The sequence below is a fragment of the Ranitomeya imitator genome, chromosome 4 (assembly GCF_032444005.1).
Source record: "Ranitomeya imitator isolate aRanImi1 chromosome 4, aRanImi1.pri, whole genome shotgun sequence".
In the NCBI taxonomy this organism is placed as follows: domain Eukaryota; kingdom Metazoa; phylum Chordata; class Amphibia; order Anura; family Dendrobatidae; genus Ranitomeya; species Ranitomeya imitator.
The window spans coordinates 283,704,862-283,716,323 of record NC_091285.1 but is presented as its reverse complement, the minus strand read 5'-3'; the positions used below and the strand labels follow the sequence as shown (position 1 = coordinate 283,716,323).

Genomic DNA, 11,462 nt, shown 5'->3' with positions numbered 1-11,462 from the left:
GGAGTGCAAAAGAATTTAGAGGTGGGGAAGAGCAAATGATGACTTGAGGGTGGGGGATGGGGAGAGCTAATGATGAATTAAGGATGGGGGTTTGGAACAGCAAATGATGATGTGCTGAGATTGGGGGATGGGGACAGTAAATGATGCTGAATTGATAGTGAGGGACAGCAAATGATGATGAATTAGGGTTGGGGTCAGCAAATAATGATACATCGATGTTGGGGAGACCAAATGATAAATTGAGAGTGGTGGAGAGAAGTTGATAATTAATGGAGGGTAAGGATGGGACAGAGAAGGGACATGACATAATGAATTGAGGTGGAGGAGGGCATGTAAATATATCAGGAGAGCTGGAGATACAGTGTGGGGACGATGAGGATGCAGTAGTGTGACTGGTAGTGAATTGGAGGAAAGAGTACAAGTGCTAATTAATTTATAGATTTATTAGTGGGGAAAGTGGTTATTTATAGTTAGTGGGGGCACAGTGGTGGATTACAACTTATATTTGAAATGGTGGATTTCATAATAGATAATTATATATTATATATTATTCTAAAGAATCGGGAGTCTAGAATCCATATATACTTGAAATTCGGCAGGAGCTTGAAGAGCAACGTCACTGGGCCCGCCTCCACGCAGTAGAAACTTGCTGTGAGGTAAAAATTCAAAAATCACACCAAAATGGCGGGTGGAGTGTGTCACAGTACGGCACGTTTCTGATTGGTCGCTCGCAGCAGGCGGCAACCAATCAGACACTGGACACTGTTGACGTCACTTATCTCCGGACATTAGCTCCGGACATTAGCTCCGGACATTAGCTCCGGACATTATCTCCGCACATTAGCTCCGGACATTAGCTCCGGACATTAGCTCCGGACAAAGCCACGGAAGTTGGCACAAATTGCAGGAAGTAGTATTCTAGGCAATTAATCTCCGGACATTAGCTCCGGACATTAGCTCCGGACAAAGCCACGGAAGTTGGCACAAATTGCAGGAAGTAGTATTCTAGGCAATTATATATTAGATGGTGGGTGCCTGTCTGTATTCAGCTGCATATTATAGAACCAGAAACACATGGGCTACTTGCACATTGAACAAGTCTGTAGGAACCTGTTAACACACCACCAAGAAACTTGAAGACACAAATGAGCACAGTGAGGTCAAAAATACTCTGTTGTAAAAAAATCACAGTAATAAGCAAGTGCTAGTCAAAAGATGGAAAAAACAGGGTATTTAGTTGATACGTTTTTTTTTTTGCAAAAAAGAGTATTTTTTACCTCATCAGAGAGGGATTATATACATTAGGTAGGACTGCTCTATATGGGTATACCTTGATGATTGGTAGAGCAGCTTTGTATACATTTTTTTGCAAAAAATAAAGGATCAACTAAATACCCTGTTTTTTTCCATCTTTTGACTAGCACTTGCTTATTACTGTGATTTTTTTTTACAACAGAGTATTTTTGACCTCACTGTGCTCTTTTGTGTCTTCAAGTTTCTTGGTGGTGTGTGAACAGGTTCCTACAGACTTGTTCATTGTGCAAGTAGCCCATGTGTTTCTGGTTCTGTAATAGTTCTCTTTTTTCTACAAGACTGGGGAGTCCACCACTCCTTATGGGTCATTTGCATCAAAGCTTTTCCATCCAGCATGTCCACATGAAAATTCCCTCTCTGAACCCTGCTTATACAGGTACTATACAGATGATCAGGTTTTTAAATACATCAGAGAGGGATTATATACATTAGGTAGGACTGCTCTATATGGATATACCTTGACGATTGGTGGAGCAGCTTTGTATACATTTTTTTGCAAAAAATAAAGTATCAACTAAATACCCTGTTTTTTCCATCTTTTGACTAGCACTTGCTTATTACTGTGATTTTTTTTTTACAACAGAGTATTTTTGACCTCACTGTGCTCTTTTGTGTCTTCAAGTTTCTTGGTGGTGTGTGAACAGGTTCCTACAGACTTGTTCATTGTGCAAGTAGCCCATGTGTTTCTGGTTCTGTAATTGTTCTCTTGTTTCTACAAGACTAGGAAGTCCACCACTCCTTATGGGTCATTTGCATCAAAGCTGTTCCATCATGCATGTCCACATGAAAATTCCCTCTCTGAACCCTGCTTATACAGGTAATATACAGATGATCAGGTTTTTAAATACATCAGATAGGGATTATATACATTAGGTAGGACTGCTCTATATGGGTATACCTTGGCGATTGGTGGAGCAGCTTAGTATACATTTTTTTGCAAAAAAACGTATCAACTAAATACCCCGTTTTTTTCCATCTTTTGACTAGCACTTGCTTACTCATGTGATTTTCTAACTCTAACTTCAATAAAGCAAGGGCTGTAGTATTTCACTGAATACTGAGAGAATTAGGAAGAGCAGCTAGTCATCATGTGATTGAGCGGTAGAGGAGGGGCTGCAAACGAAATCCTTTCCACAAGTGCTGAAAAATCTACATCCACCTATGCTTACTTTCCTGAGTCACTGCCACTGCTGCAGCCAGTAATGGAGTCCTTCAGAGGAAGGACTGAGCTCACCTATTGCCTGCAGAGCTGACGATGTGACTTCAGTGCGTCAGACAATACTGGGAGCAGGGAAAGAGACTGATGCTGGGATGGTGACTGAGGCTACTTTCACACTAGCGACGTGTGATGGACGTCGCAATGCGTCGTTTAGGAGAAAAAACGCATCCTGCAAAATTGCTTGCAGGATGCGTTTTTTCTCCATTGACTAACATTAGCGACGCATTGTGATGCTTTGCTACACGCCACAACCGTCGTGTTGTGGCGGACCGTCGGCAGCAAAAAACGTTACATGTAACGTTTTTGCTGCGTTGTGTCCTCCCCGGAACTCACAATGCGGCAGCGGATGTGTTGAAAAACAGCATCCGCTGTCCCCGTTGTGCGGCGCTTCCACAGTATGCGTCGGTGCGCCGCAACGTGCAGTGCACGACGCTAGTGTGAAAGTAGCCTAAGCCGTTCTTCTTAGTTTGATGGCTTGTGGCTATCCATCTTCCTCTTGATTACAGTCCAGAGGTTTTTTCCAGGTCTGGAGATCGGGCTGCCCATGACAGGGTTCTGATGTGGTGGGCTCTTCATTTTTGCCAGAGCTGTATATACAAACTACAACTGGGGAGGGGTTTCCGAAACCAGCGCTCCCCATATTAAACGCCATAGTGCACGTTGTGTGGGTTTATATCCCCCGTTTGTCTCTCAGGGTGTTTTTTAGAGAAGCATTAGATGCCCCCGTCTGATCTGTATCCGGCTTTTTCTTCTAACATAATAACGATAGTTCATAGCTGCGACAATCTTTCGGCAATAACAACCTAAGTCAATTCTTTATTGGTTGCTTGTCAATTTTCACTGCAGTTGTCACCCACACATTAGACACGATGATTCTGGGCAGAAAATCGGCTGCGGGAAATAAGTAGGTGTGAACAGAGCTCACTAGCAATGTGCGCAATCCCAGAAAGTTAGCCCTCAGTACTGGGAAGCCTTCCATCGCCAGCCCCGAGTCCCCACTGCACTGACCCGCCTGCTCAGGGCTACCAGGGCGCAGGGCTATGGTGCGAGGAAGTCCAGGCCCGGTACTACAGGCCGGCTGCAGCACACCGTGTACCCGAACAGACACACCGTGTACCCCGTGCATACACACCGTGCACACACACCGAGCCGCACTGTCCTTCACGTGCACAGCCAGCAGCAGCCTAGTCAGTCACTGTGAGAGACCGACGCCTCACACCAGTAACAAGCTCCGCCCCGCCCGTCAGCCTCACTGTTGATTGGCTGCACGAGCTGTCAGTTCGCAGCTGCCGGACCCGGGCTGTGCCGGTGAGAGGGGCGGGGATGGGCTAGCTCCTCCCTCTGCCTCCCAGCCGAGCCTCAGAGTCTGGCGGCGCAGTGCTGTACTGCGCTCACTGAGGGGTGACCGCCAGGAAGGAACAGGGCAGAATTGCTGTTGCGCCCCCCTGTGTCGGTGCGGTGTCGGCTCACTGCTTGGTGCTGCTGGGCGGACTCCGGGTCTTTGTTGTGGAGCGGGCTCTGAGCATGCCACTGGCTGCCATTCATCATCTCACTGCTCCCCATTGTAGCCTGTCTATGCTGCTCCTAGAAGTGACCTTCCCTCCTTGCTCCGACTGCTAACGTGGAGCTCTCCGGTGTGCCTGCCTGCACCGTGCCAGTCACCCCTGTGTGCCCCCGTGTAGTGCCCGGCCGCCGCACCGCTGCCGGCCTCCCCGGTGCCCCTCCATTCCCCTGGGCTCATAACATGGCTTCTTGGATGACCTCAAGTCTCGTCTTCCAGAAAACTTCAGCAGAGTGAGCCCCCTCTCTGGATACCCGGTGGGCAACTTCCAGGATTGGCATTGAACAAAGACCGTAAATAATCCGAATCCGTCCAGGGAGTGCACGAAGATGTCTGCCCCAAGCAGGTTCAAGAAAGACAAAGAAATTATTGCTGAATATGAGAGCCAAGTGAAAGGTAAAGCCAGTGGGCACTGCCAGAGGGTGGGGTGGCAGAGGGTGCCTGCCCGGTGGGGTGGCAGAGGGTGGGCACCTGCCCTGTGGGGTGGCAGAGGGTGTGCGCCTGCCCGGTGGGGTGGCGGAGGATGGGCGCCTGCCCGGTGGGGTGGCGGAGGATGGGCGCCTGCCCGGTGGGGTGGCGGAGGATGTGCGCCTGCCCGGTGGGGTGGCGGAGGGTGTGCGCCTGCCCGGTGGGGTGGCGGAGGGTGTGCGCCTGCCCGGTGGGGTGGCGGAGGGTGTGCGCCTGCCCGGTGGGGTGGCGGAGGGTGTGCGCCTGCCCGGTGGGGTGGCGGAGGGTGTGCGCCTGCCCGGTGGGGTGGCGGAGGGTGTGCGCCTGCCCGGTGGGGTGGCGGAGGGTGAGTGCCTGTCTGACCCTGGTGGGATTTGTACAGATGGCTACCGGCATATGGTTATCATGTAGAATGCTGGCTGGAAAAAGGCCCCCAAGATAGAAAGGTTATTAGGGTCTCTGGACCCTTAGCTGGGTGCAGACCTTATATAACAATATGGTGGGTTGTGCTATGACCGCCACCTTACTAATATCTGGTGGCTGATGGATGTCTGGCTGACCATCAAGAATAAATGTTTCTTTGATTGTTACATAGTATCAGCTATAGACCAGGGGAACAAATCAATGTGGGTAAAAGGTAACATTGGGACATTGTTGGTTCACTTCTTGACATGAAGGCTGCAGTACATGGGAAAGCTGTGAGACGCTCCTCGGCTGCCGCTTATAGGTGTGCGTTCAGTTGCACCATTGCTGCTGTTCATTGGACTATTTTTAGTTGCTGCCTTTAGGAATCCAATGAGCAGCTCCATGTTTCCCGTCCATAGGAATACAATGACTCGCAGCCCAACTGCAGTGCATAGGTGTCTATGTAGTGTCACAGTACGGTTGTACTCCATAAAAGTGTACTGCGTCGCAGTATTATTATTATTTATTTATATAGCACCATTAATTCCATGGTGCTGTACATGAGAAAGGGTTTACATACAGAGTTATTGATATCGTTTACAGTAAACAGGTTTACAGTGACAGACCGATACAGAGGGGAGAGGACCCTGTCCTTGCGGACTTACATTCTATGGGATAGTGGGGAAGAGACAGAAGGTAGGGGTGAGGCGGCACTGGCGGGGGTGGGGCGGCGACTGAGGTGGCGGCTCTGGCGGCACTGAGGCAGTGGCTTGGTTATTGTAGGCTTTCCTGAAGAGATGGGTTTTCAGGTTCCGTCTGAAGGATCCGAGGGTGGGGGATAATCGGACGTGTTGAGGCATGGAATTCCAGAGGATGGGGGATATTCGGTAGAAATCTTGGAGGCGGTTGTGTGAGGAACGAATAAGTGTGGAGGAGAGTAGAAGGTCTTGGGAGGATCGAAGATTATGTGAGGGAAGATATTGGGGGATTAGTTCAGAGATATAGGGAGGGGACAGGTTGTGAATGGCTTTGTAGATCAGTGTTAAGGTACCGTTACACTAAGCGACGCTGCAGCGATATAGACAACGATCCAACCTAAACTAGATCGCTGGAGCGTCGCTGTAGAGACGTCAAACACTGCAACTCCAGAACGATGCAGGAGCGATCCAGTGACGTAACGGCGACTCACTTATTGTTCTCGCTTCATGTAAAAACGTTGCTGGCGTCGTTGCTTTTGATGTCAAACATGACGATACACGCCGACCTGACGATCAAATAAAGTTCTGGACTTCTAGCTCCGACCAGCGATGTCACAGCGGGATCCAGATCGCTGCTGCGTGTCAAACTCAACGAGATCGCTATCCAGGACGCTGCAACGTCACGGATTGTTGTCGTTCTCGTTGCAAAGTTGCTGAGTGTGACAGTACCTTTAGTAGTTTGAACTGGATTCGTTGAGGAATTGGGAGCCAGTGGAGGGATTTGCAGAAGGGAGAAGCAGGGGATTAGGGAGGAGAGAGGTGGATTAGCCGGGCAGCAGAGTTGAGGACAAACTGGAGTGGTGCAAGAGAGTTAGCTGGGAGGCCACAGAGAAGGGTGTTGCAGTAATCGAGGCGGGAGATGATGAGGGCATGCACAAGAGTTTTGGTAGATTGTGGACTGAGGAAGGAACGGATTCTGGCAATATTTATGAGTTGGAGGCGACAGGAGGTGGCAAGAGCTTGGACATGAGGATTGAAGGACAGGGCAGAGTCGAGAGTTACCCCGAGGCAGCGGATTTCAGGTGCGGGAGAGAGCGTGATGCCGTTTACCATAATTGATAGATCAGGTAGGGGGGATACGTGAGGTGGGGGAAAGATGATGAATTCGGTTTTGTCTACATTGAGTTTAAGGAAGCGAGAGGTAAAGAAGGAGGATATGGCTGACAGACACTTCGGGATTCTGGACAGCAGGGAGGTGACATCTGTGCCAGAGAGGTAGATCTGAGTGTCATCTGCATACAGGTGGTACTGGAAGCCATGGGACACTATAAGTTGTCCTAGGCCAAGGGTATAGATGGAAAAAAGTAGGGGCCCTAGGACAGATCCTTGAGGGACTCCAACAGAGAGAGGGCGGGATGAGGAGGTAGTGTTGGAGTGGGAAACGCTAAATGTGCGGTTGGATAGGTATGAGTCAATCCAGGACAGGGCAAGATCTTTGATGCCAAGGGAAGAGAGAATCTGTAGCAGTAGGCAGTGATCGACTGTGTCGAAAGCAGAGGACAGGTCAAGAAGGAGGAGGATGGAGAACTGTCTGTTAGCTTTGGCTGTGACTAAAGGTACCTTCACACTGAACAACTTTACAACGAGAACAACAACGATCCATGACGTTGCAGTGTCCTGGATAGCGATCTCGTTGTGTTTGACACGCAGCAGCAATCAGGATCCTGCTGTGACATCGCCGGTCGTTGCTGAAAGTCTGGAACTTTATTTGGCCGTCAGGTCGGCGTGATTTGTCATGTTTGACAGCAAAAGCAACAATGCCTGCAATGTTTCTTCATAGAGCGAACAACCAGCGAGAACGATAAGTACGTCACTGGATCGCTCCTGCATCGTTCTGGAGTTCCTGTGTTTGACGTCTCCTAGCGACCTAAACAGCGACGCTGCAGCGATCGGCATCGTCTATATCGCTGCAGCGTCGCTAAATGTGACGGTACCTTAAGTCATTAGTAATTTTTGTCAGGCCAGTTTTAGTGGAGTGGTGGGGGAGGAAGCCAGATTGGAGGTTGTCAAGAAGAGAGTTAGATGAAAGGTGGGAGGAAAGTTGACCATGGACATGCTGCTCAAGGAGTTTGGAAGCAAACGGAAGCATTGATATGGGACGATAGCTGGGCATAGCAGTTGGGTCAAGGTTAGTTTTTTTGAGGATGGGTGTGATGGTGGCATGTTTGAAGGCAGAGGGGAAGGTACCGGAAGAGAGCGATAGGTTGAAGAGATGGGTTAGAGCTGGAATATAGCTGTAGTCCATATTGTGGCACAGAGATAGTCCAAAGGAGACCAATGAGGTGCATGCAATGGCAGTGAAAAAAGGACGGTACTGAGTGGAAGCATTAGTAGAGTTCACGGGATGAGTTTGAGTGGTGGCGTGACTGCAGGCTGTGGGACAACACAGAATAGGGGCGTGACTGCAGGTTGTTGGACGACACAGAACAGCGGCGTGACTGCAGGTTGTTGGACGACACAGAACAGCGGCGTGACTGCAGGCTGTTGGACGACACAGAACAGCGGCGTGACTGCAGGCTGTGGGACGACAGAACAGCGGTGTGACAACTCTGGCACAATTGCAGGCTATGTTATGGGACTGCTGTGTAGTGGCACAGATGCATGCTGTGGGATAGCAGTGTGGCTCTAAGCCGTGGTTTTGGGATAACTCTGTATGGTGATGCTCCTGCATGCCGTGGGATGACACTGGGCATCAATGTGGCTGCAAGCCATGGTATGTGGTCTGCATGCATGCCATGGGATGATACTGAGTGGCGGTGCTGCTACAGGCCATGGATGACACTTAGCAGCAGTGTAGTGGCAATTTGTCATGTGGGACGAATATGTGGTGGTGTGCCTGCATGCAACAGAGGACAACACAGAGTGGCGGTATGGCTATAAGCTGTGGTATGACACTGGGCAGCAATGTGGCTGCAAGCCATCCTGTTAGACGACTCTATGGTGGAATTCCTGCATGCCGTGGGATGACACTGAGTGGCGGTGCGGCTGCAGGCTATGGCGTGGGACGTTGCTGAGTAGTGATGTGGCTGCAGACCGTGGGGTGACACTGAGTGGCGGTGCGGCTGCAGGCTGTGGAACGACATTTAGCTCTGTCAGTCCCAATATGTCGGATTATAGTCCCTTTTACACATACATTTTCTGCATGTGTCATACATGATGTAAAGTAACAGTACTTGAGGAGACATGAAGTTGAATGCAGGTCACGCGACGAGTGTGCATAGCCGCAGCCCAAAGGCTTCCTTTCATTGCCTGTATCTGCTCTGTATTCACACAAGACCGTGGGGGGCGCCATAAAACTGCCCTCTTGTGTGAACCAACTGCTGCCAGGCAAGCGTCATGCGCCTGTGCCATTTACTACATTTACATAGAGCCTATAACACAATTTTTGTGTCACTTTCCGAATAACCAGTTTCTGACCTGTCCCTGGCAGCAGTGATTGTATCTTAGCAGGGTTTTCCATAAAGCATTGATTAATCTATCCCAGTAGGAACACTTACATTGGCGGTATCCTGTATACTGGGGTTACTTAGTGGGATTTAGTTTGGACTGGTTTCTTCGCACATATCTATAGATGGATAGATCTACAGATACATTAGTTTTTTACCCTGGGGCTATTTCTTTCTCTCATAACTTTGCTGGAAAGGAACAAAGGAACCTGGAGAAGTCATCAGTATTCCATGGTGAGGGGCTGTCGGGAGTGAGGTGCAGTTCTGTCACCGATGATGCTGATCTGCAGGGATTGTGGTTGGCCACGGTGGATATAGTGTTGTAGATATTGTATCTTCTTGTCATGTTTCTTTTATTATAGTGTTTGTATTCTATTACCATCTGAATGAAGCTGCTTTTTACTAATTTCCCGCTGGTCGGCCCCAGTTATTTTAGTAAGTGGCTATCATTAGCTGTTGGATTGTAGTCATTTTTTTCATTAGTGGTGTGTGCTAGTTATCTGGAAGACACCAAGCATATGTTTGCTTTCCTTCATTGAGTACAATGACTCATTTGATCGGCTACAACCCACTGCTAATTAATGAATACTACTTTACATACTGTTTTGTATAGTCATTCAGTAATCTTGCATTGATGTTTTTTTTTCTTTTTTAGTTTGTCATAGTCTGGATATTGCTTTGTGGTTTATGTGGTCATAGTCTATGGTTTTGGCATACATGACTGTGTGAGGACAAAACCGTAATCTGCATATGAGTAAGTTGTGTTCCTCAGAGCACGCCTGTACTGTCATTTACCGATTTATTGTGCGAACATAAGAAAGGAATGAAATAGAAGCGAAATTCTCCAGTCAAGCGATCATCTGAGTTCATTAAAAAACTGAACACAAGCAACAGTTATGGTAAAATTAATCATTAATGACTGTTGTATGGCTGCATCCCTCTATCCTGCCCACCGGGCTTCTGTCACATTGACTACAACCATCACAGCCCTTATACCCCATGGACCGCTGCAGCCAATCACTGGACTAATATTGAGTTCTTTATTGGAAACTATTGTTTGAGAATCAGAGTTTTAAGGATGTCTAATTAAAGGAAATTGTATGTACCATACTGGTGCTGTGATGCGCAATGAGAACTTACAAATCTGAATAGGTTCCCATACACCCTCCCCCCATTTCTGCTGGCCATTATCTAAAGTGTACGGGAGGGGGGGGGAGAGGGGTCATCCAGACAATCTTATCTGTGCAAGGAGGCCTTAAAAGGTTTGTCCCCAAACTTTGTTAAATACCTAAAATAATAAACACAGCAGGTACTCCCCCCTCCCCCTCCCTGTGTTCAGAGGCGGTTGTGCAACGCTGCTGCAGTAATAATCTTTATTTTTATATAGCGCTAACATATTCCGCAGCGCTTTACAGTTTGCACACATTATCATTGCTGTCCCCATTGGGGCTCACAATCTAAGGTATCAGTATTGTGGCCACAGCGGTAATGTCACATCGACAGCGCGCTTCACAACTGTAGCTAATCGCTGACCTCCGTGACTGTACTGAGTTAGGGTATGTTCATACATTGCATTTTTGCTGTGAAGAAAAACCCACACCATTTTACCGTGCCAGCAAAGTAAATGAGACACCTGAAATATCATGCACCGTCTATTTTTTTTTCTTTGCCGATAAGACGCGGTTTCAAATTTGCCGCATCTCAATTCTTTCGCAATTTTTGTAGTGTTTTTTTAACCATGCAAATGAGAGGGGGGGAAAACACAGCAAAAATGCACATATTTTACATAGTGTTTTCCCCGCTCCAGTATTTGGCACAGATTTTTCTTCCAATACTGAATGTGTGCCTTAGAAGGCAAGAGCCAGTGAGCTCAATTATTATTATTATTTATTTCTATAGCACCATCGATTCCATGGTGCTGTACATGAGAAGGGGTTACATACAAGTTACAGATATCACTTAAGGTACCGTCACATTTAGCGACGCTGCAGCGATATAGACAACGATGCCGATCGCTGCAGCATTGCTGTTTAGGTCGTTGTGTGGTCGCTGGAGAGCTGTCACACAGACAGCTCTCCAGCGACCAACGATGACGAAGTCCCCGGGTAACCAGGGTAAACATCAGGTTACTAAGCGCAGGGCCGCGCTTAGTAACCCAATGTTTACCCTGGTTACCATTGTAAAAGTTAAAAAAAACAAACAGTACATACTTACATTCCGGTGTCTGTCATGTCCCCCGGCGTCAGCTTCTCTGCACTGTGTCAGCGCCGGCCGGCCGTAAAGCAGAGCCGTCACCGCTGTGCGATGCTTTA

The 11,462-nt window shown here is 48.2% G+C and overlaps 1 protein-coding gene across 4 annotated transcripts in view; it reads left to right on the top strand.

Annotated features, from left to right (window-relative positions):
• Positions 1-3,883: 3,883 nt before the first annotated feature.
• SRGAP1 (SLIT-ROBO Rho GTPase activating protein 1) overlaps positions 3,884-11,462 on the top strand; it is a 205,123-nt gene continuing 197,544 nt past the window's right edge. For all 4 annotated transcript variants that reach the window (XM_069764703.1, XM_069764702.1, XM_069764700.1 and 1 more), the window contains exon 1: positions 3,884-4,490. In XM_069764703.1, coding sequence (XP_069620804.1) covers positions 4,424-4,490 — 67 coding nt within the window. In that variant the 5' untranslated portion in view covers positions 3,884-4,423. The remainder of the gene's footprint in view (positions 4,491-11,462) is intronic.